We start from the raw sequence: 17994 nt of genomic DNA, 5'->3' as shown, positions 1-17994 counted from the left end.
GCATCGGTCTAATGATTCCGTAACATGAGGCTGATAATTGTACTGCTTGATGGTCAAATTTGTGCGACCTATCCAGCCAGACTTTTAATCTTTTCTTTGGGTTGTGGAGATGGGCCAAGACACCTTGGCCAACTCAAACTGGCCATAGAAATGGAGCAGTTGCCCAGGATTATTAGCTCCGTTTTGTCTCCGTTGAGCTTGAGACGCGACTGGTCCATCCACGTGGCCACCGTTCCCAAGCAAGATTCTAGATTAGCTGGCACCTTCTTTGGGTGGCTTAGTGCCACCATAGTTGGGTGGCATCTGCATAGGTTATAATATGGATTCCATATGGCAGGACTAACTCAGCAAGGCGCCTTAGATATATATTAAATAGGGTGGGGCTCAGGGAGGAGCCCTGTGGAACTCCACATGTAAGTGGCACCCTTCTTGAGGTGTGGTTGCCCTCGAAAACCTGGAATAACCTATCTTTCAGAAAGGATTTGATCCAGGTGAGAAGTTTTCCTGATACTCTGATCATTTTAATCTGTCGAAAAGGATGCTGTAATTGACCGTATCGAATGTGGAGCTCCGGTCAAGCAGGACGATTGCACCGTGCCTCCCTGGTCGAGCCTTTCCACGATTGCTCCACTACTGTTAACAGGGCCGTTTCTGTTCCATGATTTGGTCGAAAACCTGCCTGGGAAGTGCAGAATCGAGTGAGCTCCTAAGTACTTAGTGAGAGTTCTATTTACATGTTTCTCTAAGATTGTACTGGTCATGGGGAGGAGCGAGACCGGACGATAGTTGCCCCATAAGTCAGGATTAAGGCTGTTTTTTTTAAGTTTCTCTTATCATAGCGTGTTTCCACAATCTGGGCACTTGGTCAGTTGCCAAAGAAGAATTTAAATACTTCCAGTAGCACAGGTAAAATGACATCCCCCACCTTGCGCAGCATGTCAATGGGGGGCTACGTCCAGGGGGGAACCGGATTTAACTTTGGGAAACAGTTGGAATAATGTAGCTAAATCCAAAGCAGGTATATCTTCTAGCCGTGGGAAACTACCCCCCGGAATTTCTACCTCCTGGTCCAGGTTATTAAGGCTGGAGGCATTAGGAAAAGTATTTAGATATCTAGAATTTTTTTATTAAAAAACTCTGCGAGTTCCGTGCAACGTTGCTGAGAGGATTCTGCAGGTAACTCAGCTGGGCAGCGCTTTGTAAGATTTTTCGTTATTAGGAAAATTTCCCTAGGAGCGTTGGCTGCCACTGTAATCTTCTCCTCATAATATTGTATTTGTGCTCTGTTAGTTTCTGCCTGATAAGATTTTTATAGCTGCTCTGTAGTTCTGTTTATTATGCTCAAGTAACACTAACCCTAGTGGCTACACTTACCTCTAGCTGAATTATAGAATAAGTATGCACAAATAGTTTGTTTTGATATGCCCTCTGGGCTTGACAAGTGTTATGTGCTTTGAAGTAGCTCATTGAGACATCTAATAAGTCAACATCACTAGACTAAACTAGGGTGACCAGACGTCCCCGTTTTCCCAGGACGGTCCCCGTTTTTGGGGAAGTGTCCCCGTGTCCCGACACTTTTCTCCATTGTTCCGGTTGAGCATGCGCGCGCATGCTCTCTTTGCACTGTTTACGGCATGTGTCGTCACTGAGGTGCGCGCTGTAGCAAGAAGGAAAATCCTTTGAAGAGAGACATTTTACACGCAGCGCCACCTACGTCATCGTGCCAGCCAAAGTTTCTTCTTTGGATAAAACAATATTTCTTCATCCTGTAGCTTGTATTCATAGTCATACAAACTTTTCAGTAGCCCTTATACATACCGTGCAAGGATTAATGCATTGCTCATTGCATGTTTTATTCATAACCAATTGATGCATGCTTTGTGTTCTCCATATCAAAGCTATGACTTGACCTTTTGACTGACCTTTCAGATCACGGCAAACTGTTTAGCTGGAAAGGCCTTAAAAGAGCAGGGTTAACGCCTGTGGGAGAGGCGAGCAGCGCTGCTCGAGCTTTTTGCTCAGGTCTTCACACTATTCCCCTATGAGATGATACCAATTGCTAGAGTGCACGATACATACCCCAGTAAGGTAACATGACATCCCAGCAGTGACTACGCAAATGTGGGTGGACTGTGTGGTCGGCCAGCCTTTGCCACCCTTAAGACCCTAAGGCAGTAATACCTGGAGAGAAGTTTTTTTTTGTACATTGGTCCATGGCTGCCATTTGGCAATTTAGCATTCCGCAGTTTACCTCCCATGCTTTTCTGTCATGAGCAATTAAGCAACATTGGTGAGTTGTACTTTATGTGGTGCTGACGTACAGCTATAGAAACGAGCATTGATAAAGCTAGTAAATCTGGCGTTTGCTAGCCTGTGATGTTTTATTGATTTTTGGCAAATATATGCTATAGTCCTTAAAAGTGTAAATGTAATAAAAAGTACTAATGCTGCTGTGTGAAGGAGAGGGTTGCCAATAAAAGACCGCAGATTTGTTGTCTGTAATGCTTCATCTCGGTCTGTGGAGGGAGCTGTAAATGTAGTCCTTTTTCTATGTCTATGACAGCTGTCAAATAGTCCTACTTTTATGTCGATGGTTACTGCAAACCATAGTCCTACTTCTATGTCTATGACCTGTCCCCGTTTTTTGTTTTGAGAATCTGGTCACCCTAGACTATACCTTAGTTTTAGTTTCTATATTTTAATTGCCCCAAATCACGTCCTCAATGCCTCTGGATGGAGGTTTCTTCATGATACAATTTGGCTCCAAGCACATCCTAAGAAGCAGTGAAACGCTTCTGCGTTTCTAGTCTTATTCCCATCAGAACAAGGTATCGTGTCTGAAAAGCAGATGCCTTTCGGGCCTCGTTTTCGCCAAAGATGCGCGCGCATCCCAGAGCCATGTTGGCTGGACAGTGACCGTATCTGCACCTCTCTGTTGCGCGAAGGTCTCCCATTGTGAGATGTTAGGTACAGGCTTTAACCTTCAGATTCTGGGTCCTCGTTCCTCCATAGTTATTGTTACCTTGGCAACGCGAGACCCAGGTCTTCAAAGCACATGGCTGCAGATTTCCTGACTGCTCTTTAGAGTGATGCGGGTAAGAACATACTCCATTCCCACTATTGATACATGAAGCAAAAGTGCATTTCTGAGTATGTATGCTTTCACTTTCGTTACCACTGCCATAAGGTCACTGTACCTGTGGGTATTACTTATTTTTACACACACCGAGGTGATCAACTTCAGTCACACCTTGCATGCTGCATGTTGTTATAGTATTACCCAGAGGTTTCTACCATCACTGTAGTCCACTGAAGGTAGATTATGTTCATCCTCCCAGGTTCCAATTTCTGCCTTAAATTCCCTGTAGGTGCCTATGATGAGACCCCGTGATTATTACGATGAGTCCGCCCGCCATCGCCCCGAGAAATGGGACCGCCCGCTATGTGTGCGGCGGTTCCGCATGTGCAATTAGGATGCGCCCGCCACACTGGCGAGCGCATTCCGCATTTTTTGCATTGCGGCGGGCGGTGCGGTCAGCAGCACCCGTTGCAATACAAAAAAGGCATTTGTGCATTTGCATGCCTTTCTTTGGCGGCGTTGGCTGCTTCCCGCTGACATCGTAATATGTTAGACACCGCCACCTTATTCAACCCTTTTCCGCTCGGTCGGCTCGTCGGAAAAGCGGCAGACGGTCTTTCTGTCCACCGCGGTACCCCCACCATCATAATATGGCAGGGGGAAATGGGAGGCGGGCGGGGGATGATATTTTAGCGGATCGCCACCACCATGCGGGCGGTGGCGATCCGCCCATCATACTAGACACCATACTTCTTTAACAAGGTTTAGCTTTTTTCAATCTTTTCTTATTTTTGCTTCAGAATTATCCCTGGCGACAAAGTGAAAAAGCATCCGGATTCATGATGTTATACATAAAACGCAAATGCAAATATGCCGCATAGATCACATTGTCGCTGATTTTGAATCACTTCATAGATAAGCTGTTTTTGTTTCTACACTCCCTTTCAGTAGATCAGAATGGCATCCCAAAAAATGATCAAAACACACACAGCCAGTTCCTGAACTCCGACTTAAATGCCGAAATGTTGCTAGTGCACTTAATTGCCAGATTGACCATTTTATACGCAAACTGACCCAACCGGATCTTAAACCTAGCCTTTTACTCATTTCTGCCCTCAAATCTTACAAGATTATAGGCTCCCAGTTGATCTTGTTTAGGGAGCCTAGCTGCCATGAATATCTAATCTTATAATTAATGACAGTAAATGATGATCTTCAATACTGATGAAAACAATGTACACTTTTATGTTGGGAGTTTTCTTGGCTACTAGTGTCTCCGCTTTCAGAAACTTGAGAGCATCGTAATAGAAAGTTCTGGAATTTGAAGACTACAATTAAAGGTTTTGTAATTATTAATATTACTATTATTATTCATACTCCCAAAATTAAGACATAAGTGGAAATTACCCACGCCAGCTCTTTTTGTGAAGAAATGTGGTCAAGTCAGCAAGTCGGAGCCAAAAGAGTATGTTTTGGTAGGGCTGTTTAGTCCCTGGAGGACTCGGCTAAAGCACGTACAGTGGAACAATCACATATTCATTACTATCACCATTACCTAGACAAATCCAGCTAAATTAACTGAGGGTAGGCAGAGCTGTTTTCTGGCCACTGATCTACTGTGGCTAGTTAAGGTGTCAATTGGCGATTTTCAGGTTGGACTACACGCTCTTTTGTAAGTTTTCAGTTTTTCCTATTTACTAATAATATGAGTTACAATCACGCCTGACAAGCTTTAAACTGAGGTGGAGATATCAAATATGGTACAAATGAAAGGATTCAATAACAATGTTCTGCATCTAGGTGACCGTTGTGGAGGAAGGCTACGAGTACTTTAGATATAGTGCAGTGCAAATTCAAAACACAATCCAGTACTCTACTGCGCATCTTAGCGTAGGTGCCAGAATTGTTGGGAGGGCAAGAAAAGGAACATTATTACACCCAAGGCAAAGACCGGATTATCAATGAGCATGTCCTCCCAATTTGAGAAGTGGTCTTTCTTCCACAAATGCACAGTGTAAGGTATCCTGTGTACAGAATGCCACTGGGTTGGAAACACATACATGTCACTAGTAGAATTACACAGAAAGGTGCTTGCTGGGAGCACCAATGACGTGTCTTCCATCTAAGTTCTACACAAAGAAACCTAGCAACAATATACATTTACAGGCAGTAGACATAGTGGTAAATCCAGGAGGAGGATCATTTGCGCAAGTTTGCCCTTTGGAAGGTCTCACCCTACTAAAGGGTATAAATAGCAATACATCTACATATCTGTACATGTGTTCTTGTGAAACAAACTTAATATTGGTTTGTATTTGGTTTACATACTCTTTATAAATGAAAAGAAGAGAACCATATGTCATCACAAATGTATCAACTGTAAATCAAGTATAAACATGATGTCCTATTTGCTTGAAGCTTCCCATTATAGCGATTGCAGACCGTAGCAGGCTGAGGAGCTCTAATGGTACATGTTGTACATTTTCCAGTATTCTTCCCTTCAAGGCTGCCCTGGACTTCCTTGAGGGGAAGATCCTAACACCAACACTATCAGAACAAGTTTCTGTCAAGTGATCTTATTGTTTTGACTTGTAGGCAGAGACATTGGATATATATACTAGATCAATTGGACATGTTTTTTAGCTCTGTGCTCGAACTGATCATTTTCTAGGGAGAACCTTGGTGGGTTTAAAAGGACAACTGTCCTTGCTGTTTTGATTGGATGCTTTCTATTTAGCATTAAAGACTAGTTGGATTTTAAAGCTGTCAGTCGTGTTATGTTTTCATTTTAACACTTTATAACCAGTGGTTCTGTTACAAGACAGGCCGATCCCAGCTTTAGAGGATCACCGGCACATCTAAGAGAATCTTTGGCAGGATCCATCTGCCTCCGTTCAGGTGTCGGGAAGAAAATAGCACAAAGACATGAATGACACAGTGGGGGAAGAGAGGTGTAAACTGAGAACAAGGAGAGCCTGCAGTACAGTAGGAAAATAAGCAGACTGAATGGGCACAGGTGTGCTCTGAGTTAGTATTAAAAAAACACACGCACAATTCTCATTTTTGTAAAGGTTTTTTAATATTTCTTCGATATGGGCACAAAGTTTCAAAGGAAGATGATGAATTATCAATGATCAAAGGATTTTTAACGAAATCCAAAGGATGGCGTCAAGAGCTGGATGGTAAATGAGTGCAAACATAAAAGTGCAAAAACATCAAAGTAAAAGATATTTGAATCCCCAAAAAGTCCGGTTAATCCAAATATGTGTTAACAAATTGAAAGGTTTAAGTTAAAACAATGTCAAAGGTGATATGTTAAATCCGGGTGCGATTGTTGACAACATTAAGCACGTAAACTGGGGTGACCAAACAAAGCTCCCACAGGTTTGTGAGTACATTGATTCAGATTGAAACAGTCCGTCAAACCCCAAAAGCGCAGTCCTGTGAACCTCGTTAAAAGAACGCTGTGCCTGCTGTCTCTCAATCATCATCTGCAGGATGGTCTGGGGCACAGCACAGTAAAATAAACCTTGCTTCCATCAATATTCTTGGAGCCCTCAAGGATGCTCCAATTCACATAAGAGGATAAGACATCATACACAATCAAAAACAGAGAAAAGATGGTTGCGGCACATATACCTTGCATTTCACATCTCAAGACCCCAGTAGGACAGAAACCTAAGGGGCAGCTGGGATCCTAAATCACAAATTAAAAGAAAACAATCCAGGCTTAATGAAGTGATCTCCTTCACCCTCTTCCAATTTGTGACTAAGGTGGAAGGTGGTTAGTACTGTGGCTTTGTGTAAGGCATTCTCAACCCTGTATCAACACCCTACCCCTTCTAGAGACAGAAAAGCCTTGTTCAACATGCCCTCCTGCTCCCCCCGCCTCTCTCGTATATCATACATTTCTTTTAAGGCCCACAAAGTCCATTAGCAGCGGCTGCGATGATCAGTCACAGAAACCACATGAACAGAAAACAGTGATAATAGACAAATGCAGTACAAGCGCTAAAGCCACTCGCCGAGTGGACCTTCACTGGAGGTCTCCCTACAAGTAGAGGAACATGGTGATCCTAACAAATGGCAGAAGACCTCGCTTAGGCCCGCCTCCCACACACTAGGGTGCATGATGGAAAAAGGAACAGCACCGGCACTGCCAGTTGCAGCCACTTTGGGGAGGTATGCAGAGTGAGAGAAAATAAACACAAAAGGTAGCCGGGGCAGGAAGAAGGGCAACACACACTGGCAAGTGTGTGTGATCTTAAACCAACAAGAGGCATTCCAGACCAATAAATAAGTCAAAACAGGTCTTTGCAAAACTGAGTTCCCATTGCACTTACTGGTCCTTTCATCCAGGATGCTAGGACAGTTTCTCATGAAGGTGTGGAGCCACTGATGGGGTGACTGGTCTGTGGCCAGAGATCCACCCAGCTTGAACTCTGCACCCCAGAGCCATTAGATGACAGTCTGCAGCCAATGATCATCGTAACTAGTCACCTTTTTCTGATTTAAACAGATCTGGCTCAATGGTGACTCAATGATCACATTTACATGCTCAATAGCCATACTGACTGTTCACCACAATTCAAAGTGTTCATAATCCTGGGCCTTGTTCGGTACCTGTAGGAAGCCTCCACGATAATTGCAGTACTAGCAAGGGATGGGCAATTTCAGTACACACAAGGGATGGGATTACATGGTCCTGCCACAGCAGAAGATTGTGTTCAGATTACTGCAGCCCTGGAACAAACCTCTTAAAAGACCTCTCAACTGCTGCATGTAAAGGAACAACCTGGTGTAGACCCTGTGTTAATCACAGCATCATCACAGCCCCTTAGGGCTCCACTCTTATGAGCAAGTGGGGTTATTCTCAAAACCAAGGCAAGCATACCCCGATACAAAAAAAACCCCTAAGAAACAATCAGCCAATCCTGAAACACCAAAAGTCAAGGCGAGAAGGAAGAGCACCTTCATACGTGCTGAACCGCAGGCTTTGGACAGAGGGTCTCTCTCAAGCATAAGAGCAGCAGAGGAACTACACATGCTAGTGTATGGCACCCTGTGGACGGAGAGGTGTGGACTGAGACGGATGCTTTTGGGAATGCAAAGGCTCTTTCAGAGGTGCACAGTTAGTGTCTTTCAAAGGAACACGTTAGGAACTCCTGCACCAGGCATTAAATGCGTTGAGACTTCGGTCCCCAGGAATGCCAGAAAGCTTCATGTCTGCTCCTAAATGTTTGTCACATCCTAAAAGCTGCAAGGACTGCACCTATCACCAGTTCAAGCACTCTGAATCCTGGTCAGTAGCTGCTTTCTGGATGTACTGTCAAGCTCTTCCGGAGCACCACAGAGGAGTCCCGACAAGGAGGCCTTGAGCAGGTAGGAGACTGATGAAGCAAGACGAGCAGCAAGGTATGGATGCAGGGATACAGGAACGTAAGCTCTCTCGTCTAGAACCGTCATTAAGGCACACCATTGTTGGTAACCTCCAAGACACGCTTGCGAAGGTGAAAGACGAACTCGAACATGGTCGCTGCAAGGCTTTGACTGATGAGATATTTGGGCAGGCGGCCCTATAAGAGAATGAAATATGTTGATCAGCAGTAGGGAAATGACCAGACTCAAATACAGTCACAACAGCAATTACTGTAGGCAGCTATGGGACCACAAAAACATTTGCTAAAGCATACAGCTGGGACAAACACAGCAAAATGGACTGGAACAAAGCAGAGGGAGCAATGTGAACATTCAGATGGGTATGCAGTTGGGCAAGCCAAACAACCTATTTTTATTTGACGACTTTAGGAGAGCATTTTGAGAAGAAATGCGGTACATAGCTGTCAGGCTACATAAAAAACTTCTTCAAGATATACATTTTAGTTGGAGAAAGCATGGGAGCGTTCACAAATGAAACCATTTTCAAAAGCATGGGTGTCAATGCCCCATCTTTATCAGTGTATTCGTCAATGGGCTGTATTAAACGATGCACCACTCATGACCCCCAGTCCACTGAATAAGCATAAACCCTTTGACTGCGCAAACATTAGCAAGACATGTCCATTGACATTTGTGGCTCGTGCGCATGATATATACGCGTCATGAGAGCGACCTGGCTACACACACATTTTAATAAGGCAGTCGAGGAGTTTAATCGGAAACTACCAGATAGCTAGCATACTTGGCTGTGTAGAGTGCAGATTAGAGTTCAATAACATGCCCACACAATGGTGGGTGTGGAGCCCAGAACCGCACCCGCGGAGTAGTGGGGGCAGAGTGAGTCCACATGCTGTTACCTCAGATGGAAGGTGGGTCTGGAACGGTCTAAAGTCCAACCCATTTTCCCTCCTCCATGGATGGGTTGATGTAGAGACCCAGACCAGATTAGCCTCCATGAGCACTAATAAAGCCCAGCACCACCACTGCAGAGCAGTGTGCACGAAGTCTTTAGCATCTCAGCAACACACCAGGGCAGTGTGTGAGGACCTTAGCATCCGCATAGCCCTACCACAGGAGGCGAAGAAATCAGTGAGAAGCTAGCACACAGAAGCAGTAGGACAAGAGGCAGTCCAATCCCAACCCCTGCAGAGCAGATCATCTGTCAAAGGGCAACAGCAACACAAAAACGCAGAACCAAAGAATTGGTGGGAAGAAAGTACAAGAACAGCCGGGCGAAGTAGACAGGTGGAGGTGGGTGCGCAACTAGGGAGCACAACAGGAACAGCAAGCAGTCGATGCGGAGTCCAGCCCTGCTTTTGTGAAGCGATGGGCAACTACAGTGGCCCTCTACAGGTAAAACAGCACTCACCTCAATCTTATGGCCCCCGGGCGGAGGTGCAGGCCCGAGGTGAGAGTTGCGGGCGAGCCAGATTTGTCATCCAAGCAGGAACCGCGGAGATCAGCCTGAGCCCTGCGCAAAGAAGGGATTCTCTGCAACCGTGGCAGAGGGTGGGGCCTAGGCCCGGGCTGAAAGCCGCGGTGCTCCGGAGCAGCAGGAGAGAGGGATAGTCAGAAGGGGACCGCAGGAAGTGATGCACTCATAACACAAGTACAGACCGGGTGGCTCTTACCAGCAGAACGCACCAAGGAACCTGCTGCGGGGTGGAGTCGATGCTCAGACTTCAGCCCGCCTTAGGGAACAGTTGACATGCTACCACCAATCCCGTGCAACCATGCAATGGGAAACTTCCGCCTGCCAGGGGCACCGGCTCATTGAAATGGAGTAGAGTTACTCTCCCATTGAAAAATCATTATATCTGTGCTATCGTTACTAGAGTTGCCTACTGACAGACGGCGAGATGTGCAGCAGCTCTTTCCGAGCTCATAGAGCCAATGAGGTACTGTAAAGTATTTTCCCAACCAATAAACTCATGTTTAGTTTCTAAGGCAAGCCAGCCAATAAAACAAGCTATCGCCATTGCACAAGTAACAAGTGCGGTCCCAAAAGTGAAAGAGGACCGCGCTGCAGCCGGAGCATGGGGATCTCTTGTCTTTATGGGGCCACGTGTTTCCAATTAGAAACACATGGCCCCATAAAGATAAGAAAGTGCTTTGCGACAGTTGCAAAGCGGGCGACCCAGTGCGGCTCAGAGGCGAAAGGACGTCATCCAAAAACCCTCAATGGCAGGCCACCGTTTAGCATAAACGGTGACGCCAGCCAATGGAAATGAGGGGCGGGGCTTAAAGCCCTTTTCTGAAAATCCTCATTCACAATAAATCTCGCCGACGCTAGCAGCGCTTTGAGCTGCAACGCCACGTGAGACCTAAAAAGAAAGTGTGCATTCATTGGCAGGCGACAGACAAACAATGCTAGGCGTGCTCTGGGAAGCCGAGTCCTGACTGCAACACCCACTCCAGATCTGACCCTGACGCAGTGAGCTGCACTGATAATAAACTGCGCTCCACGTGTGCAGTTATTAGCTAACAAGACCGAAAGAACCGCACTGTGAAACCGAACTGACATTCTCAGCGGCCAGTAGAGTGTACAGCCCCTGTGTGACGCTGTGTAACTCTGTCGGACGTTTCCGTGCAGATGAATGAATGAATCAATCAATCAGCAAATTTGTATTGCGCGCTACTCACCCGCAAGGGTCTCAAGCTGCTGGGGGGGGGGTGGGGGGGGGGGGGGGTCGCTACTGCTCGAACAGCCAGGTCTTGAGATGTTTCCTGGAGGAGAGATGGTTCTGGGTCAGCCGTAGGTGGGTTGGGAGGGAGTTCCACGTTTTGGCCGCCAGGTAGGAGAAGGACCTTCCCCCTGCGGTGGTCTTGCGAATGCGTGGAACGGAGGAGAGGGCGAGGCTGGCGGAGCGGAGCTGGCGGGTGGGTGTGTGGAACGTGAGGCGGCTGTTGAGGTACTTCGGGCCCATGTCGTGGAGGGCCTTGTGTGCGTGGGTGAGGAGTCTGAACGTGATCCTCTTGTTGACGGGGAGCCAGTGCAGGTCTCTCAGATGGGCGGAGATGTGGCTGTGGCGGGGGACATCCAGGATGAGACGTGCTGACGTGTTCTGTATGCGTTGGAGTCTTTTCTGAAGTTTGGCAGTGGTTCCGGCGTAGAGGGTGTTCCCGTAGTCCAGGCGGCTGGTGACGAGGGCCTGGGTGACTGTCTTCCTGGTTTCGGTGGGGATCCATCGGAAGATCTTACGGAGCATGCGCAGGGTGTTGAAGCAAGTTGATGAGACAGCGTTGACTTGCTTGGTCATCGTGAGGGGAGGAGCCCAGGATGAGGCCCAGGTTGCGTGCGTGGTTCGTAGGCTTGGGTGCGGTGCCCAGTGCCGGGGGCCACCAGGAGTCGTCCCAGGCGGAGGGGGATGGTCCCAGGATGAGGACTTCCGTCTTGTCTCAGTTCAGTTTCAGACGGCTGAGCTTCATACATTTCGGGACGTCTTTCATGCCCTCCTGGAGGCTGGATCTGGCGGAGGCGGGGTCGTTGGTGAGGGAGAGGATCAGCTGGGTGTCGTCGGCGTAGGAGATGATGTTGAGGTTGTGTTGACGTGCGATGGCTGCGAGAGGGCTCATGTAGATGTTGAAGAGGGTGGGGCTGAGTGAGGAGCCTTGTGGGACGCCGCAGATGACTTCGGTGGCCTCGGAACGGAACGGTGGGAGGCGGACTCTCTGGGTTCTTCCGGTGAGGAACGAGATGATCCACTCTAGGGCCGCTCCTTGGATGCCGGAGTTGCTGAGTCGCTGTATCAGTGTGCGGTGGGATACCGTGTCGAAGGCTGCCGAGAGGTCCAGGAGGATGAGGGCCGCTGTTTCCCCGTTGTCGAGCATGGACCTGATGTCGTCGGTGGCAGCGATGAGGGCGGTCTCGGTGCTGTGGTTTGCTCGGAAGCCAGACTGTGAGGGGTCGAGGTAGCCGTTCGTCTCGAGGAAGGCGGAGAGTTGTTTGTTGACGGTCTTCTCGATGACTTTGGCAGGAAAGGGGAGGAGCGAGATGGGACGGAAGCTCTTGAGGTCCGTGGGGTCCGCGGTCGGTTTCTTCAGGAGGGCGCTGATCTCGGCGTGTTTCCAGCTCTCCGGGAAGGTGGCGGAAGCGAAGGAGCTGTTGATGACGTCCCGGAGATGGGGTGCGATGATGGAGTTGGCTTTGTTGAAGATGTGGTGTGGGCAGGGGTCGGTAGGGGATCCGGAGTGGATGGTGTTCATCAAGCGGGTGGTGTCTTCGGTGCCGATGGGGGTCCAGGTGCCGATGGTGGTAGTGGGGGGCGTTGCTTCAGTGGTTGGGTGCGTGGTCTGGGCGCCGAAGCTGTTGTGTATGTCTGCGATTTTCTGGTGGAAAAAAAGTGACGAGTGAGTCGCAGAGGTTTTGCGAGGGTGTGATGTCGTTGTTGCAGGCGCTGGGGTTGGAGAGCTCTTTAACGACGCTGAAGAGTTCCTTGCTGTTGAGGGAGTTGTTGTCCAGCCGTTCTTTGAATGACGTCCTTTTGGTGGTGCGGATCAGCTGGTGGTGTTTGCGGGTGGCGTCCTTGAGGGCTATCATGTTGTCTGCTGTCGGGTTGTGGCGCCAGGTTTTCTCGAGGGTGCGGCAGGTTTTCTTGGAGTTCTTGAGGTCGTCGGTGAACCACTGGGTTCTCCTGCTGCCGGGTCTGCTGGGAGGATTCCTCAGTGGTGCGAGGTCATTGGCGCAGCTGGTGAGCCACTGTGTGAGGTTGCGGGCTGCTTCGTTGGGGTCCGTTGTGTTGGTGGGTGGGTTCCGGCTGAGGGCGTTGGTGAGCTGGTCGGAGGTGATCTTGCTCCAGCTTCTGCGGGTGGCCTGTTGCGGGTGGTGGTGGATCGTTGTTCTCCTGAAGGTGAAGTGGACGCAGCTGTGGTCTGTCCAGTGTAGTCCGGTGGAGTGGCTGAAGGAGATGTGCTTGCTGGAGGAGAAGATGGGGTCAAGCCTGTGGCCGGCGTAGTGGGTGGGTGTGTTGACCAGTTGCTTGAGTCCGAGGTTGGCGAGGTTGTCCAGCAGGGCGGCGGCGTTGCGGTCCTTGTCGTTTTCCAAGTGGAAGTTGAGGTCTCCAAGGAAGATGTAGTCCGATGAGGTGAGTGCGTGCGGGCTGACGAAGTCTGCGATTGCTTCGCTGAATTGTGTGCGTGGTCCCGGGGGACTGTAGATGAGGGTGCCTCTGAGGGTGGTCTTGGGGTCGGTGTGTATCTGGAAGTGGAGGTGTTCGGCGTCGGTGAGGCTGTTGTCGGAGTTGGTCGTGATGCGGAGGGTGTTTTTGTGGACGATGGCGATGCCTCCTCCAGTTTGGTTGACGCGGTCCCTCAGTGTGATCTTGTAGCCGTCCGGGATGGCTATGGCGATGTCGGGGGCTGAGGAGGCGTTCATCCAGGTCTCTGTGAGGAAGGCGACGTCTGGTGAAGTTGTGTCCAGGAGGTTCCAGAGTTTGACGGCGTGCCTGTGGACGGAGCGGGTGTTGAGCAGGATACACTTGAGCTGGTTGTTGCTGGTGCTGGGTTTGGCGGGTGCAGTGCAGGTCCGGAGGCAGGTGAACTTGCAGGCTTGGCAGGTGAAGGGTCCGTGGGTGCGTCTCGGGGTGGCTCGGTAGCAGTCGGGGTGGCTCGGCGCGGCCGGCATAGGGGCTGCGTGGCCTGTACTATGGGGAATGGTGAGGTTAGAAGGCTTATGCACCGAATGCGAGCTCTCTGAACTCGGCGATGCGCTCCCGCTCAAGATATCGGAACTAACAATCAAGGCGTAAAAGCCACGAGGCGGCAGAACGGGCCCTCGTTCCATTATGTATTTCGATGCACCTGGCTGGGGTCTATTTCCACCTTGGAATTGGAATCGGCGATTAAGCAGCTCCAAAAAGGCACCCTCAAAGCGAGCTATTTATTCCCGTGACATCTCTACCTCTAATGTCGCCGGTTTGGGATGAAATCTCGCTGCTTTCATCAAGCGATGACCTTGGGTGTGTTAATCTGTGACATAAAACACATGCATGTCCAATCCCACGAGGAGACTGTATGCAAATGTGCATTACCAAGGGGGTAAGTCATGTCTCCCCTCTCTGTGTGAAAACATTTAAATTTTGCACAACCTGTGCAGTTATTTAAACAGGATGTCGTCGTGTAAGGAGTTGATTGTGCTGGATAGAAATAAAATGCAAAGAACCCATACATTCCAGTTTATTATTCACATTATGAACTGCCCTTGAGCCTAGTCTGAATCTCCAGACTTCTCATTTTGCCGAAGAGCTCTCGGGGTAGATTGTTTCTCATACGTCAGGTATCACTGTAATGCAGGAATTAGGACTGATTTGATGTTTCGTTTCTGGTTTCCCACCTTAACCTTTCCATTTAAACGATTCCAAACAAAATGGCGGCCTGCGTGGTCCCTTTTGCAGTTTTCAGCCTTTGTAAGGAACAACTGGTCGTGAACGAGGTTTCTTTTATCTTGTTGGGGTTTGTTTGGACACAGGAGCATGACACTACCTGGTTTATTCCACGAACCCGGCCCTTTTTAGTTTATCCGACGAGAAAAGACGAACAGAAGGTTTTTATTCAGTAAACTAGAAATGTCCTTGTGGAAATAAGATTTTTGTTTCACATCAACTGATACATTTGTTTTTAGAAACAGCTTCCAAGCACTGTCTAGATTCACCTGCGTTGCTCGAGAAGTCTACAAGAATTGATTGATTGTCAAAAATGTTAATTAAGTCAATGTTGGTAATGTTTGTTACAATTGTAAAAGTAAAATCTTGAACAAATGAGTAGATTTTGTCCATCCTTTCTTTATTCCTTGAAGTTTTACTCTAATTGTGTCCTTAGCAGTAGCTCTCGCTATAAAAACGTTGCCGTGGCATGACACTTTGTACTTTGTAATGTCTGCTTCTAGTTGTATATTCTACAAATCCCTAGCGTGCGCACCCGTGTGACCATGTGCACATACTCACACTTATCAGATATCGCGTGCACATACCTATACACACTGTATAAACAGACCTTCTCTATGTGTAGCACAAGTTTTGCACTGTGGGCCCCTCGGCTCCTGTCAAGTGTTTCACTATGACGCCTTCTTATGTTCAGTTTCAAGTTGGTTTTGTTTTTAAAGGCTTGCGGGCGCGGTGGAGCCCGGCACTTGGCCGCAAACTTAAACCCTCCAAATTATGCAGAATTGTACAGGGGAGTGAGTACCTTTGTGGAATTCATTGCTAAAGAGAATAGCATCATTACTTATTAACTAATTTGACAATTGACTGCCCGGTGTAGAGATCGACTAGTAACGAGGATGGATGGATGGATGGATAGATGGATGACAGACAGACAGACAGACACACACACACACACCTCAGTCCGTCCCCGTGGAACTTGTGCCTTTAAAATACCTTCGACAACACAGGCTTCGATAATGAAAGCTTCGTTGTGTACAATAAAGTGCCCGTTAAATACCCTGTTTTATTTTCCACAGAAAATAAAGTAGAAGTTTCAAACATGACTTTTATAAAGGCAAGCTGACTATGTTCAATGCACGTATCACATAACATTTTTGTGGCGGAGACAAACCGATTACTTAATTGTGTATTTTACTGCTATACCCCCTTTTCAAAATCGGCTTTTCTAGATCACAGTGTTGAAATGTATGTATAGATTTCCCCGCTGCTATTTTAGTGGCGTCCTTTGAAAACATGCGTGTCCGTAACTTTGAGGTGGAGGAGAGGTATCGCTAGAAAGTTTCAAGTGCAGATATGTTTCAGGTGGGTATTAGCATGGGCCCCCCCCCCTCACAGTACCACCGCCAACACAGAAGATCGGATCTGACTTCTGCACCGGCCGAAGTAACATTTCAAAGGGCCGGGTTTTGCCTAAAATAATCAATAGAAATGCCACCTTGCATAAAACCTTAAGTTTAATTGGATGAATCGGCCAAAGACCCACCGCGCAGCAGTGTGCACTCTTCCCTCCAGACTGGGTTTTATATGTACACTTCCAAGCCACAAAGCAGAGCCCGCTTAAGAGGGGTTTAACAGAGGCATCGCATCTAACCCCGGATACCTCCGAAACACCGACATGAAGGAAATGCACGGCGCCACTCGCCTTTCGCAAAGCAAACCTTGACTTTTCAGCGCTACAAACCAAGAAACTTATATTTCATCTCGTCTGTTTCATCTCAGTCCCAGGTTGGTTTCTGAAGAAGCAAGGGGGGGCCGATTATTGATGAACTGACAAAGCGGTGCCTTCTGCTTTACACTACAACAAAACACTTCTAGAGCGCCCAAAGACTTCACAACATAGTGTAAAGAAAGAACAAGCCTTGATCTCTTATCTTTATGGGGCCATGTGTTTGTAACACATGGCCCCATAAAGATAAGAAACTGCTTTGCGACAGACGCAAAGCAGGCCACCGAGTCCGCCCGGAGGCCAAAGGGGGTCCACCAAAAACCCTAATTTCCAATGGCAGGCCACCGTTTACCATAAACGGTGATGCCAGCCAATGGAAATAAGAGGCGGGACTTAAAGCCCTTCTCTGAAAGTACTCATTAGCAATAAATCTCGCCGAGCGAGCTGCGCAAGTGCGCAGCTACGCTAGGCAAGACCTAAAAACCATATATCTATAATGATAGCATCACCTTTTCTGTCTCGTCAGTACTGTTTTGCTTTTTTTAGGTGTGCTACATCTATTCAAGGTGTACAACTCCACTGGCTTCACCAAGGCCTCCATTCACTTGTGAGTTTTGTACAACCCCATTGGCTTCACCAAGGCCTCCATTCACTTGTGAGTTTGTCTAGTTGAAAAATAACACAAGGTCCAACAAATACTCTCTTCTGATTACTGGGATTTGCACTGTTTTCTACAAGCATTCCACATGCCACCGTAGGCCTACCTTGCGTGGCGTAGAGGCTGCAATACAGCACCGAGCAACCGCCGGTGGCGGAAATTAATTCAAGCCCTCCATTCATCCATCCATCCATCGCCATGTTTGTTTCAGACATTCCAAAGCACAAACGTCACCAATACTTCACTCCCAATCTCGTTCTTCATTGACATCCAGTACCCTGCTTTCATCGATTTGATATACTGGTACACACTGGTGTGCCGTTTACTTCGCATCCTGCTCTACCTATAAAGAGTTTCAGTATTGGGCACACAACATTCAACATTGGTAGCTGCCTGCAGTGAATCAGCGGCAGCTAAGGAGAGCAGGGAAAGCTACTAGGTAATTTTTGTAACATGTTTGTTATACAATGGAATAAGGTTTGTGCAACCTACAACTTTCCTGCTGGAACATTTAGAAGGAAGACAGCCAATGCACAAACCTATTGGGGGCACAAAGCTTAGCTTTGCTTAACACCCAATCCCAACACTTTCAGTGAGAGCTTTCAAAGAAAGACATGTAACCCTGAACAAAATCCTCAGCTTCACTCCACCAGTGAAGTCCTCTGGAGCGCTGTTTTATCTTTTGCTCAAACCTCTTAGCAGTCTACCTGTG

General features: G+C 47.8%; 1 protein-coding gene across 10 annotated transcripts in view; it reads right to left on the bottom strand.

Moving 5' to 3' along the window:
* Window positions 1-6144: 6144 nt before the first annotated feature.
* Window positions 6145-17994, bottom strand: part of LOC146869091 (stAR-related lipid transfer protein 3-like) — a 161503-nt gene continuing 149653 nt past the window's right edge. For all 10 annotated transcript variants that reach the window (XM_085599931.1, XM_085600395.1, XM_085599874.1 and 7 more), the window contains one exon: window positions 6145-8655. In XM_085599931.1, coding sequence (XP_085456057.1) covers window positions 8545-8655 — 111 coding nt within the window. In that variant the 3' untranslated portion in view covers window positions 6145-8544. The remainder of the gene's footprint in view (window positions 8656-17994) is intronic.

Source organism: Triturus cristatus, chromosome 1_1, assembly GCF_964204655.1.
Source record: "Triturus cristatus chromosome 1_1, aTriCri1.1, whole genome shotgun sequence".
Classification (NCBI taxonomy): domain Eukaryota; kingdom Metazoa; phylum Chordata; class Amphibia; order Caudata; family Salamandridae; genus Triturus; species Triturus cristatus.
The sequence above is the reverse complement of the archived record's forward strand: the minus strand, read 5'-3'. Positions and strand labels throughout refer to the sequence as shown.